Source organism: Mus musculus, chromosome 9, assembly GCF_000001635.26.
Source record: "Mus musculus strain C57BL/6J chromosome 9, GRCm38.p6 C57BL/6J".
Classification (NCBI taxonomy): domain Eukaryota; kingdom Metazoa; phylum Chordata; class Mammalia; order Rodentia; family Muridae; genus Mus; species Mus musculus.
The window spans coordinates 106,686,578-106,701,545 of NC_000075.6; the positions used below are offsets into that span (position 1 = coordinate 106,686,578).

The window sequence follows — 14,968 nt, forward strand, 5'->3', positions numbered from 1 at the left end:
ACACCTCTTTTCAAAGCTTCTACTTCACAGCCCTGGCTGTGGTTGCTGGGAGTTTCTACTAAGTTAATATAACTTAGGTAACTCCCAAGTCAAGGGTAAGCTCCTTCAATACAGGTTCAATCTTGAGCTAGGATCTGATGACCTATGAATCTCAAAGCACTGTACTGAGGGCACCTCCTGAGACGCCCAGATCTATGCTGGAAGTGAGGAAGGCCACTATGCTTGTAAACTTGGCTGTTTATAAATCTTGATGCCAGACAGGCTGGGCCAAGGACTATATTAGTACTTCTGACAAGATTGCTTTATGGAAAGTTGATCACCCAAAGAGCATATAAGATGACTTTGGAAAAAGCCAGCAGCCATGGGGTAACATGTGATCTTGAATGTCATCCACAAGACAAATGTCCCAATGCTGTAGACAGGCTGGTAAGAAAAAGCAGCTAGCTACTCAAAAGTCTTCAAAGTAGAGAGGGCAGGAAAGTCATTATAGCTATTTTACCGTGAACATCAAACATGGTAATGATTGGCTGCTTCGGGCAGGTGGGCTGTACACTAGATAGGGTTCTTGAGACACGAAGGGCACATGGCCCAGGTTCAGAGCACATGTTAATTCTGTCTCTCTGAAACTCATTAGCCTGTGTCAGGAAATGACTGTCAGGAGACACTCTTTCTTCATCCTGCTGTCTTGGCTCACTTCCCTTAGCCTGGGTGGGAACTCTAGAACTCAGTATCAGAGTTGCAGGTATGCCTGAGGAATGTCAGCACTCTATTGTAGGAGAGCCTGCAACTGGGAATCAGCCCACCAGACTTCATCTCCCAGTGCTTCCAACAATGCCGGCTATCAAGTGACCACCAGGGGGCAACAGACTCCTTGGCAAGGCCCTTTGTACACTCCTACCAGGTCTGAGACCGGCTCACCTTACATTCCCAGACCTCTCTCAATAGCACAGACCCCACTTAGTGTAAGCCCAGACTTAACCTTCCTCTTTCCCAGTAATCACCAACTGAGGTGCTTTAGTTCTGTGTAGACTGCCAGAGGGTATGTCCCCGGGGCGGCTCCTCTTAAACTTGCGGGGTTAGAGGGAACTGTCCATTTCCTCCCCTCCTCCCATTCCAAACCCTGTTAGAGCCCCACCCCCAACTCTGCCCGAGAATATCCACTCGGTGTAAAGTGCTCCCACAACTCCCATCCCCACAGTCCGTATGACTGAAACTGGTTTAATCCAGCCATCCAGCCTTGAATGGGCTGCCCCACAGCTGAGGACTTAACGGGCTTCAACAACTCAAAGTCAGCTTCATTGTTCTACCAAGAGCAGGACAAGGTACTCAACCCTCTTAGTGAGCAGAGACAGGAGAAGCCCAATGACTGACCCTGCCAACAGACCCTGCTCAGAGCCTGTCCCACCCCACCTCGTGTGCTGTCCAAGAGCCATTATTCTGTTAGGTTCCTTTCATTAGTACCCAGCTAAGTCTCTGTCCAGAAAATTTCTTGACCAAACATCTTGAGTTTAAACTTTATTTTACAAAAAGAGAAATAAAGAAAACTGATAGGCAGTTATACTGACTTACAATTGTTCTGTTTGCTTTTTTTTTTTAAAAAAGTGACATGAAACACAAGTAAAAATAAATACGTCATAGAAACAGCCAGTCGCCCAGTCCCTGGAGCAGACGTGTCTGCCCTGCTGAGAGAGGAGGGAAGCCCATGATCACACCAGCAGCTGGACCACCCAGCCACAGATGGTCCTCTAAGCCAGGCACAGGTCCTGGGCCTCAGGGGCATCCTGAGGAAAGAAGACAGAAAACTAAAGCCAGGTACCAGAGCCTTGGGGCAGCCTCATCTCCCTCCCCCTCCCCCCCAACTCCTCTGGCAGCAGTGTGGCCTTAGTGGTTATCTGTTGCAACCCCTTCAACCCACCTGGACCCTCTCTCTGATCCCTCTGAAGAGGGTACAAGGAAAAAAATCTGTTTCGGGCAGGCCTGAAGGAATCTTCTGGTGAGTCCCCAGCCTGCCCTGAGTTACAACCAGATAACAGTCATTTTACACCACAGTGCACATGAGCACACACATGCAAACACATACACACATTCACTCAAACACAGCTGGGCTGAGCTCTCTTCCAGGGAGGGTCCTGGGTTCAGGTCACAGTATGAGGTCCTCTCTTGTCTGAATATCATCCTAGTAGTGGTAGTAGAGAGTGCCCAAACCTCCCTCAGCCCTCTACATTGTAGATTACTATGCAGCCTGCCTGGCTCTCTCTCCCCAGCACACTAGATGACTATAGCAAACAGACTCATGGCAGGGGAAAGGCGCAGACTTGGGTCCCTGAAAAGCAAAGAGGGTGGACACTGCCTGCGTATTAGTTCATCATCATAGGACTCACGTATTCATAAACGGCTTAAAGCCAAGCTAGTGGCACAGAACAGACGTTGAGGGATTACACCGATTTGGATACACAGGGGCAGAAGGGTCTGAAGGTGAGCAGTGGGCAGGTCAGCACTTGGCAGATTGGCCGTTTAAGGTGCTGATTTCCTGGGAACTAGTCAGCAGTGGAGCCAGAAAGTCATCCTCGGGGAAGGGGACTTCTCCCAGCAGTAATACTGGGAAAGAGCAACCTAGCTGAGAGTGCACAGAAAACCATGGTTCAGACCTGGGCATGTGGAAAGCAAAGGGAAGTGGGAAACAAAAGGTCTGTGTAGGAACAAGGAATGTAACGCCCCAGAAAAACCTTCCCCTGTAGACAAGGACTCAGTTCCAGAGCCATGGATGTCACACCTAAAGATACTGACTGCCTGCGACTTGCAGTCCCACCTCTATGGTTGATCTTCTGTTTCAACTAATCAGCAAAACAGACCCCAGCTCCTTGCTTCACGCTCCCAGAGTGGGAAACTTCAGTTTTAGTTGTAAGTTATAAATATATGATCCACACATTAATTCCTACAAGAGTTCCAGACAAAATCTTTAAGCCAGGAATACAGATACTTAAGTAGCGTTACTCAAGGGGTAAGGACTAAAGAGATAAGCCATTAAGAAGGCTCTGACCTAATGTGGTTCACTTACTTTCTTCAATAGCTACCCCATCCCTCCCAGAGGGGACACAGCAGACCTAAGGTAGCAAGTATCTGCATCATTTAGTAGTGTTAAAGAGAACAGGGATTTAGAATACACCAGAGTGACTGGGCTTCTTGAGACCCTTAAAACATTCCATGAAAGACATGGTCTCACTGTATACATAGCCCAAAATGGTCTTCCTGCTTCAGTTTCTTGAGGGCTAGGATTACAAGCATAGCTGGTATACCCACTACCACCTCGGGTTTCCAATCTAAGCACAATAGATTGTGAGGTTCCTGCTTCCCTCAGCACATGCTCATGCTTGGTGCGCATGCACACTTCCCCATAAGTCCATTTGAAAAGCAGGATATTTAGGGTTGTTGGAGGGAGGGGAGTTGCCAAAGCCCATGGAGCTAGTAAGCAATTCAATCTCCTATGATCTCACCCCCACCCTTATACAACATAAGCTGCATGTTATCACAGAGAAACCTTTAGCCAGGAGGCCTGTCTAGAGTTATGGCTGCTGCAAAGATGAAGTACGCTCCAAGCCCAGGATGACTGCTGGAGTGTACAGCAGTCACGTGTTCCTCTCAGAATTCCCATTTACTTCCTGGCTGCTTAAAAACCAGTTCCAGTTCCCTACTGAAATTGTTTCTACTAATTTACTATTTGTGAACACAGAAACAGCCCTCTTCCTGGCTAGCAGGGCATACACACAGACATACAACTCTGGGAACTCAGTATTCCAATGTCTGAGAGGAGTCCATGTAACAGAGACAACTCTGGGAGCTCAGTGTTCCGAGGTCTGAGGGACATCCATGTAACCCAAGCTCTGAATGCGTTCTACAAGTTATAGAGATCTGGACTCGCTCGCTCCCACTGTACCAGCCCCAACCTCAGAACCCACGCCAATTAAATGCCTTGACTATCGATTCTTGGACTACATTTGACTGAGAAAGCACTGGTTGAAACTGCTATTTTTAAATTGTTACAGATAATTTGCATAGCTAAATTGTAGATCTAAGGCTTCTATGAGTAGAAGAGTTAAGTCTGACAGGGTGCACATGAAAACAGAGAAAGCACAAGTCCACTTTGGTGTTACTGGACAGTACACACACCCCATCAACCATCTCTCTCCTTGTCTCTGGGACAATCCCAGTGTCTGCCTTTAAGCTCCCTCCTTTCCCCCTAACAATGAGAAGTCGCTAGTCAAGAGTCACAGGCAGTGCTTAAGATACTTTTGGACTAGGAGGCAGATCTAGCCATTGCCCAACCAGGTTGGAGCCAAGGGAAGGAGGTAAAGCCAGACAGGAGTTATTAATCAAAGGGCTGCATGGAAAAGCTTGGGAGACAGAGGGCTATAGGACGCAGGACACACCAGTAATAGAAAACAGCCAGTGTTTATGTTTAAGCACTAGACACCCCTGCCGTGGTATTTGAAACAAAGGAAGGGAGACCAGAATGACTCGTGTTCGTACTCTTTAAAAAAAAAAAAAAAGCCAGACGTAAGACTCCTACAGAGGAAGGGCTTCCCTGTGATACTTAGAGAAATGGAGGGACCAGAAACCAGGCCCATACTGATCACCTGAAATGCTAGGGAGGCCAAGACAAGCCCCAACTCAAAATCAACAGTCTATTACCTCAACCCAGGCTACCTACCCACAGCTTCACTTTTCAGCAGAGAACTGGCCTGTGAAATCATCAGAGGACAATAGTTCCAAATGTGGAGGTTACTTACTTCCCAGTAGCAAAGTCCATGATCCCAAGTTTCAGTTTCTATGGAATGAGTCTCACCACCCCCAACTAGCCAGTCTCAGGGCACCCTGATTTTCCTGAGAGGCCATCTCCCCACAACATAGCTGTTTAATCGAACTTTTGGTTAATTCTAATTCTCTTTCCATGGTCAATTAATTCACCATCTGCCTCGGACCCTTCTCTCCCTTTCTGTTTTTGACCAGCAGCTGGGGGTCTGGAATATTTAAGAACTTCCTTTACTATCTGCTATCTTCTTTATAACCTCCACCCACCACCCTTGTCCCCAAATGAAAATAATAAATAATTGTCCATAAGAAATAAATTAACATGGAGCTTTCTAATGGGGAGGGAAAGAAGAGGAAAGGCCACCAAGACAGGCAGCTGAAGGGGTTCAGTCCTGTCCCGGTGAAGCACATCTTTTCCAGCCACAACGCCACCTCACCCTCACACTGCAGTGCACTTTGTGCCCACGTGGAAAGGGACATCTGCTCAGAGATGGCCACTGTGGAGAGAATAAGAGATCGGAAACACTCACTTTCTCATGATTTTCCCCAACTTAAAAAACCAATGTGGGACTTAAGTTAGGCCAGCCTTCTCTTCACCTAGCTAGAAGGAAACTGGCTTCCATGCTCTTCTCCTGGACTCACTGTGATGTCTAACTCAGTAGCCATAAACCCTCACACTCTGACTGACACTTCAAAAAAGATCAATTCATTTCTTTTTAGTTTACTCTTAGTTTTTCCCTTCCCTGCCCTCCCACTTTCACCCTTGTTCTGCTACATACATGTTCTCTCTTTCATGCATGAGTACACACACACACACACACACACACACACACACACACACACACACACACACACACACACACACACGGCCTGGTTCACTTCCTTCCCACCTCCTAAGAGATACCCTCCCTGTGGAATCTGCTCCCCATGCCCGCCCTCAGTCTTCTTCCACCCTCAGGCCAAACTAAGTAACTCAGGCAGATTTCTTGGGAGAGACGTTCCCAAAGGCAGAATGGGATATGCGCTTCTACACTCAAATGGGCATCTAAGCAGACAGCAGAAGAAAGACAGGAAGGAAGGGCAGGCTGCCACACACCCCATCCCTGTTTTCGGTCCCTGATTTCCCACTATTACAGCTCTGTGGAGTTTCTGGGGTCTTTTCTTTTTTCTTCTAATGAACAGCAATAGAGCCTGCCATTATGGCCAACCACTCTCCTTTGTCTTCTTTTCCCTCCAAGTACCCTATTTTCAGAAAGACCAGATTCATTGCCTTCCAGTTTGGTGGGCAACCTCCTAGGGGCCCCAAGTGAGGTGGCAGGGGCTTCCTAGCTACTTCCCAGTGACCTCTATCACATCATCATCTTTATCCTCATCATCATTGGAGCTGAACCCCACCTCCGCCACCTCATGCGAGTCAAATGGAGGCACCTGGGACCGGAGGAGGCCACCAGCTGGGTAGCCTGCATGTGGGGACATATAGCCTGGGTAGACAGACACGCCCCGAGAAAGGTTGCTGGGCAAGCCGGGGGAAGGGAAAGGCGCAAACATCCTGGGCTCGGACAGGAGTGGCTGTGAGAATGGGAGTGAATAGCTGGGTAGCATCCCTGGCACGGAGGGGTTGAGCATGAAGGAGGGGTTGCTGGCAGTGACTGAGGTAGCCGTGGAAGAGGAACTGACAGGGCCTGCTGGCACCAGAGGGTCAGTAGTCACTGGAAACACCAGGCGGGCATCTGCCAGCAAATTGGACAGCTGGTAGTAGGAGGGATTACTGCCCATAAATAGGGAATTCTCCCCAGCCTGGGAGGTGAAGGGGGTGGTGAGGTTATGATTTAAGGAGACAGGCGGCATTGCAAACCCGCCAGAGACTGGATACCCATGTTCATAGGGCTGCACGGGGGCTGGCAGATGGCCCTTCCTGGACCGTCGACGGACTGATTCCTGGGTGACAGACGGAGTAGCCAACTTTCGCTTATGGCCCCTTAAGTCCAGCACTGGGTGCCTGCCACCACTGGGCTGGCCAGTCACCAAGAGGGAACTATTGAGGCAATGACCCCCAAGGCATGGCTCAGTTCCAAGAGCTGTCCCAGGAATGGTGCTGTTGTCCATAAGCTGGCCCGGGGGCCCAGGCAGGGCAGCACTGACGCTTGGGGAGCTCTGCCGGGATTCCCGAGCAGCGGCCACATCTGCATACTGCTGGAGTTCACTGATGATTTCTGGGCTGTCAGGAGAGACCGGCCGGGCCAGCCCCTCGGGGTCAGGGGCTTTGGGTGATGAGGCACTATGTCTGCCATTGCTTGTGGACGCAAGAGAAGGCCCCTGGGAACCTGCAGATAAAATACAGGTAACTGAAGCCAGAATGGAAGGGAAAGAAGCATCAAGAGATAACAACGCTGCTGAGTATAAATCTTGTCGTGTGACACTTACATCCAGTCAGCTTCCCTCTCTGAGACAGAAACTGCTGTGAGCTTTATTCTGACTGTCATCTTAACCAGGATCACCAATACCCTAGGGAATAATCTCTGGTGGTGCCTGTGAGGGAGCTTGTCCAGGGAGTTAACTGAGGTAGAAGGACCCATCCTAATCGTGGGCAGCATCCTCCCACGGGATAAGGTATGAGGCAGAATAAAAGGGGAAATGGAGCCGAGCAAGCACTCGCATTTGTTCCTGTTTGCTGACTGTGGACAGGAGGTGCCCAGCTGCCTTAAACTGCTGCTATGACCCCCAGTGAGCTTAAACATCCCCTTAGACTGCCTGCTAAAATCAACCTTCCTCCCCTTATGTTCTTCTCCTCAGGTATTTTGTCACAGCAACAATAAAACTGACACATAAGCCTACCCATGGAAGGACATGGGACAATTCTACAAGGTGAATCCTAGGAAATAATGGATATAAAACAATGGGAAATTCTTAATATTTTTTTTTTTTGAGACCAGGTCTCATTATTTATACCTGGCTGGACTAGAACTCACTATGCAGCCCAGGCTCACTTCAAACTCACAGAAATCTGCCTGCTTATGCCTCTGCTTCCTGAACAGTGGATTAAAAGTGTGCACCACTATGCCCAGATGGAATTTTTTTTGTAAAGGTAACTAGTCAGATTTTTATCAAGGGATAAAAATATACAAATGAAGTTAAAATTCAGCCTCTACAAGTTAAGAAAAAAAACCTAAAGTCTAGCTACTATAGATAATTTGGAGCTACTAGGAAATCTGGATAAAACTTGGTATTATGGAATTATGGATTACTGTTAATTTTTCTTTTAGTATGACAATGAAGTTGTAGCTAATAGGTGAATGTCCTCACTCTTTTTTGTTTGTTTGTTTTGGTTTTGTTTTTCGAGACAGGGTTTCTCTACGTAGCCCTGGCTGTCCTGGAACTCACTCTGTAGACCAGGCTGGCCTCGAACTCAGAAATCCGCCTGCCTCTGCCTCCTGAGTGCAGGGACTAAAAGCGTGCGCCACCACGCCCGGCCAAATGTCCTCACTTTTAAGCGACGGATATTTAAGTATTTATGGATAAAATAGCATAGTTTCTTCCACTTACAAGTGATTCACATAAAAGAAAGGCAGGAAAAGACAAAAGATTAATGGGAAATTAAGAATCCTTTGATCTAGATGCAAGGAATACAGATCAGATATTCAATAGTTCTCTTCTTCCAACCCACAGGTGAAGACTAGACATCACAACTAGGGACAGTCTAGCTCTCCTATCTCAGTAGTGGGATAATACATAAAAACCACTTCTCTTGAGGAGAACTTGGCAGGAATCCTTAACATTCTTCATTTGCCATGAATACACCTTTGACCAAAAATCCTACTGATTTTTTGTTTGTTTGCTTGTTTTTTTTTTTTTTTTTGTTCTCAAGGCAAGGTTTCTTTGTATAGCCCAGGCTGGCCATGAACTCACAGTGATCCACTTGCCTCTGCCTGACAAGTGCTGAGATTAAAAGCATTCACCACTACCACCCAGCTCAAAATTCCTACTTCTAGGAGAGTGTCCCCCAACACCCACATGCCAATCCTAATAACCTAGATGTAAATCAATAGTAAACTTCCACTGAAGCATATCTAGAACAAAGGATAAGAAAAGAGCAATCACTGGGGAGTGAAAAAAAAGGAATAAAGTATAGTATATTAGTGTTTATTTTTAAAATGCAAAGAAAAAGCTGTACCTATTTAAAATGCAGACAATCTTATTTGTATGTATACACACAACCCTGTAACCATGTATTTAGAAAATCTTTACAACAACAAAAAAGAGGAAAACCCCCAGGGAGGACCAACAGCTGACAGGGAGAAGGAGGACCTTCAGGGAGAACCAATAGCTGACTTGGAGAAGGGCAGAAAACTTACTTTTCATCACCTTATCCTTTTTCATCTTTTAGATTATAAATCGTATAGATGTTATTTATGCAAAAAGTACATTAATTATAAACAAGCCATACAAATGCTGTGTGGGTCAATAGAAAGTTATAGGCCACCATACCTGAGGCAGCCATCCGACCATCTTCAGGGGCCTTTGGTTTGCCGGTCGCCCGGACAGCAAAGATGCGTCCATCACTGGTGCGGATGTATGTCCCTAGGAAATAATGAGAGAGACCGTCAGGAGCCTGCATGGGATACAGCTAACTCCTGAAAAACTCCAGGTACCATGGGCTGGTAAAACCTACAAAATCACCCCACCCCACAAAACCCCTACAATAAGGAGAGGATAACTGAAATCTGTATTCACAGTGACTCACTGATCCATAAACATCAACTGTTAACCTACCACATATCAGGCAGTTTTAATACTTGAGTACTTAAAACAGAAAAGGGCCTGTCTTGTGGAACTTAACTTCTAAAAAAGAATGCAGGTACTCCAGAAAGTACTCAAGCAATGAAGGAAATAAGGAGTACTTGTGAAGAACAAGCTCTGTGCTCTCAGGCACTCTGGGCCTGGATACTTTTCCTGGTCTGGAAAATGAACCCCAACTACTGCTTCAGCACCCTCTGTTGCTCAGCGGGGAGAATCCTGGAGCTGTACTCTGTCCACCAGTTCTCTTCCAGGAAGCCTGATGCCTTCTTCCAGCATCAGGCACATATGTCCAGACAAAATATCCACACATGCAAAATATATTTTAAAAATATTTTTAAAATATTGTTATTCCATTTATTTATTATGTGTGTGAGAACAACTTGCAGAAGTCATTTAGCTGCTCCTGTCATGTGAGGCCCAGGAATGAGTATCGGGTGGGACATCTTACTGGCTCAGTCAGCCCATTGGACTCACTCACATTATCACTGCATGTCAAATAAAGACTTCTTAAAAAAGAAAATGCGACACTTGGGAGGCAGAGTCAGGCGAATTTCTGAGTTCAAGGCCAGCCTGGTCTACAGAGTGAGTTCCAGGACAGCCAGGGAAACAAAGAGAAACCGTCTTAAGAAAAAGAAAGAAAAACAGAGAGAGAGAGAGAGAGAGAGAGAGAGAGAGAGAGAGAGAGAATGTGAATTTCATAATTTCTATGTCACAAAGTATTATTCTGGAATTTCCCCTTGATTTTCTTCTTTTTTTTCCCACTAATTAAAACCATAAACTACATTCTAGCTTTCAGGTATAGCACTAAGAGCAGGTTAGACAGGACACACATGTCACAGTTAAAGGCTGGGTACCACACTAAGGAGAATCAGGTAAGGCTGGGTCGAGTCATCTGTGGCTCCATGTGCTCAATGCTGCTTTTCCTCTAAGTCAAAAGGTACCTGATCCAATGCAGGCTAGAGCAAAATCCCTTAAGCAGCCTCATTCAGAAATAGAACTTAGTTACAGGCTACTATGAGGTTGGGTGCAGTGATGCAAAAACAAAACCAAAAACAAACAAACAAGCCTGGCAGTGGTGGCACACGCCTTTAATCCCAGCACTTGGGAGGCAGAGGCAGGCGGATTTCTGAGTTCGAGGCCAGCCTGGTTTACAGAGTGAGTTCCAGGACAGCCAGGGCCACAAAGAGAAACCCTGTCTCGGAAAAACCAAAACCAACCAAGCAAACAAACAAAAACAAGCCCCCAACCCCAAAAACCTACTATGGGAACAAGCTCAGCTGCTTGCATGCTGACACTACTTAACCCACGGCTTCTTATCTCAATGATCTCATATTCCTCTGTAAGAATACCAGAAAGAGACTGAGGCTATTTATTTACTGGGTTTCTGTTTTGTTTTGAGTCGGGGTCTCACTATGTAGCTCTGGCTGTCCAGGAACTCAGTGCATACATAGATCAGGCTGGCCTCGAACTCACAGAGATCCACCTGCCTCTGCCAGCCAAGTGCTGGGACTATAGGCATTACACCTGGTATCATATTGGGCTTTTAAAAATTATCACACTAAAAATTCTGTTGTGAAAGCCATCTGTACATTAATTCATGTGCGGCATACACTTCCTAGCTGGGGACCAAACCCTGGCTCAAGGAAATTTTGTGTAAATGACACAATGGCTTACAACCCACTCCACAACTCTTCTCAGTTTTGGTCTCTTTACGCATAGTAATCCCAAGGTTTCCAATAAAAGCAAAACATACAGAAACATGAGACCTCCAATTTCCTCTAAGTTCAATGTCATCTCAGAAATGCCACGTCCTCTTGTCTCTCCCAACTGCAAAGCTCTTATGGCTAGTACCTATCTCTACCTCTCTACCTTAAACCCTAAGATCTACTGATGGTTAGCTTAGCACTTTAACACGCCCTTCACTGGGTCCTCACCTTTCGTCCCTCGGATGATGTGGATGCTCTCACCAGCATTGATTCTTGCCTGAACATCTGTGGAGCTGTTGAGTCCAGGGATAACAATATCTAGTGAAAAACAGACCATGCATTTAGATGACACAGAGCTTGACTGAAGAAAAGAAGGAAAATTAAAGTCTCACATCCACCCCAGGTACTGCCTTTCCCACAGCCTTTCTTCAGAGCTAGAACCAGAGATAGTGAAACAAACAAGCAGAAACTGTCTCAGCAAAAGAACACCACGACCACCAAAGCTGCTTAAAAATCGGGCCATCTTCCTCATCAAGGTCCTTTGGGTTTTTTGGGTTTTTTTGTTGTTTTTTTTTTCGAGACAGGGTTTCTTTGTGTAGCCCTGGCTGTCCTGGAACTCACTCTGTAGACCAGGCTGGCCCCGAACTCAGAAATCCGCTTGTCTCTGCCTCCCAAGTGCTGGGATCAAAGGTGTGCGCCACCACTGCCCGGCAAGTTCATTTTAATTTAAAAATTAAAAATTCATAAGGTTTTTAGTTAAAAAATAAATTCAGTCCCAAAGGTTATTTCTATTTTTTCCACTCTGAACTATTTGCATAAATTTGTTCCACATCATTTTAGGCAACAAAAGTGGTATGATCTTCCTTGCTTGCACTGCCCCACAACTCCTAAAAGTGCAGAAGGACTTTTAAGATTCAGTTGAGATTTAATCCCAGCACTCAGGAGGCAGAGACAGGTGGAATTCTGAGTTCAAGGCCAGCCTGGTCTATAAAGTGAGTTCCAGGACAGCCAGGGCTACACAGAGAAACCCTGTCTCGAAAAAACCAAAAAAAAAAAAAAAAAAAGATTCAGTTGAGAAATAAAATTATCAGGAGTTTTGTTTAGTTTATTTCCAAAAAAAATCAATTAAAATCTTTTCATCAAAACACATATAGCACAGATACTTCTAAACAAGAAAATGAAAGTTAAATTCTGAAATGTTTTCCTCCCTAGTCACTTTGAGACTTCACTCTGAAGTCACCTAACTTCAGGGCTTGGCTGAAATGCCCAATTCCCCCATGGCCCTCTGGCCTACCATGCTCAATCTATAATAACTGGCACACAAAGCAAGTGACAGCTCAGGCTTCCTAACTCTGTGGGTTGGGTCCTCTTATGCCCAGCTGCCGTTTGATATCCTGCAAACATTTAGGCAGAGCTCAGCACATTGACATCTCTGAAAACCTTCCAAGTCCAAACCCATATTCCAGTAACATTTCCAGAATCCCTTTGGTATTCATAGAATTCCACTCACAACCATTCTAAAACAAAACAAAACAAAAAAGAAACCCAGGACATTAAGATATTTCACCAGGCAGTGGGTGGCTCTAATCATAGCACTTAGGAGGCAGGCAGATCTCTGAGTTCAAGGTCAGTCTGGTCTATAGAGCAAGTTCCAGGACAGTAAGGAGTATACATAGAAGCCCTGTCCCCGCTGAGACACAGAGAGAGGGGGGGAGGGGGAGAGAGGGAGGGGGAGATTGAGATTTCACCAGAATGTAAATTCTTCAAGATCAGGGAATCTTCATTTTTATTGATAGTGCCAATATAGGAAGGTGTTCACAAAAGGTATTTAATGAACACTTATTGAATGAACAAAATACAAAAGACAACACTGGGCCAGTGAAGTGTCTTAGTGAATAAAGGTGCTTTATTGTCAAACCTGACAACCTGAGTTTGATCCCTAAGGAACATATGAACACTGGTACACACATGAGTACTAAATAAATAAATAAATAAATAAATAAATAAATAAATAGCACCTGCTGTTATTGCAGAAGACCCAGATTTGGTCCCGATGCCCACACGGCAGCTCAGAACCATTTGTAACCTCAGTTCCAGGGGCTCCAACATATATTCTCCTAAGGCACCAAGTACACATGTGATGTACTTACATGCATGCAAGAACATCCATACACATAAATAAATTAAAAAAAAAAAAAGAAAAAGAGGGGGGTGTGGAACTAGAGAGATGGCTCAGCAGATAAGAGCACTGACTACTCTTGCAGAGGTCCTGAGTTCAATTCCCAGCAACCACATGGTGGCTCACAACCATCTGTAATGAGATCCAATGCCCTCTTCTGGTGCGTCTGAAAACAGCTACAGTATACTCACATATACAAAATAAATAAATCCTTTAGAGAAAGAAAGAGAGAGAGAGAAAGGAAGGGAGGGAGGGAGGGAGGGAGGGAGGGAGGGAGGGAGGGAGGGAGGGAGGGAGGGAGGAAGGAAGGAAGGAAGGAAGGAAGGAAGGAAGGAAGGAAGGAAGGAAGGAAGGAAGGAAGGAAGGAAGGAAGGAAGGTAGGTAGGTAGAGACATCATCCCCAGAAGAGAAAGCAGAACTCCAAACCTGTCGTGGTAACCACTTTCTGCACAAGGACTCCTGCCCGCTGCAAGTAGTTGATAGGGAAGTTCATGGATGTATTTGTGCTGGAGGCAGAGCTTACACCACCACTGAGTGGGACATGCCGGGGCATCATGGGAATGGGGGTGGACTGTACAGGACGAACGCTGGCCACAGGCTTTTCATCACCCTTCAGTGTTGGCTGCCTGCAAGAAAAAGTCAAGCACATTTACAGATGAGCAGAACAGCCAATGACCTACTAGGGGTTGTCATGCCCTGTCACCGTAGCTGTCACCGAGAGAAGCACTGGAAGACATGCAGAGGACAGTCAATTCTAAAGGCGACTAAACAGCAAAGAGCAGTCAGATGCCAGTGGAGCAATGCCTTTCAGAGATGGAAGATACCATCTGCTTCTCTGGAACTTCCTAATCTACATCAGGAACTAGATTAAAATTTTGGAAGGTAGCCAGGCATGGTGGCGCAAACCTTTAATCCCAGCACTTGGGAGGCAGAGGCAGGCAGATTTCTGAGTTGGAGGCCAGTCTGGTCTACCAAGTGAGTTCCAGAATAGCCAGGACTACACAGAGAAACCCTGTCTCGAAAAACCAAAACCAAAAAAAAAAAATTTTGGAAGATAAAATGATACAAAAATGTAAAAGGAAGGGCAAGTTCTTGATAACATTTAAGTTTTAATCTGAAGGAGAAAATTTACCCTGACTCACCTGTGCGATGTCACATGTGCAAGTGACCACTGGGGACATCTAGCCCAATTACTCATTCTCGGATTCTTTCACACACATTCCTGAAACATGAGTAAGTTATACATCTGCCCTTCTCTTTTCCAAATCACTGTTCATAATGTTCCTTCTGGCTCCTGTTTGAGTCGGTTTCCATACTTTCCCTCTAGTTATGACCACCATACAAAAGCAGCAACAGTAAAAGCCTTTGCACAAAGCCAGACTTCTCGATGACACAGTACTATAGCCAGACAGAGAACTGGCTGTGTATTTCTTACTAACAAAATGTCACCCAGGGTCAATGGTGCACTCTTCCTGGT

General features: G+C 45.8%; 1 protein-coding gene across 2 annotated transcripts in view; it reads right to left on the reverse strand.

The window, feature by feature from the left end:
• Window positions 1-1,502: 1,502 nt before the first annotated feature.
• The window catches only part of Rad54l2 (RAD54 like 2 (S. cerevisiae)), a 101,134-nt gene continuing 87,668 nt past the window's right edge, over window positions 1,503-14,968 (reverse strand). For both annotated transcript variants that reach the window (NM_030730.2, XM_017313702.2), the window contains 4 exons: window positions 13,918-14,117; window positions 11,541-11,630; window positions 9,295-9,387; window positions 1,503-7,133 (listed from right to left, as the gene is read on the reverse strand). In NM_030730.2, the coding sequence (NP_109655.2) occupies window positions 6,139-7,133; window positions 9,295-9,387; window positions 11,541-11,630; window positions 13,918-14,117 (1,378 nt within the window). In that variant the 3' untranslated portion in view covers window positions 1,503-6,138. The remainder of the gene's footprint in view (window positions 7,134-9,294; window positions 9,388-11,540; window positions 11,631-13,917; window positions 14,118-14,968) is intronic.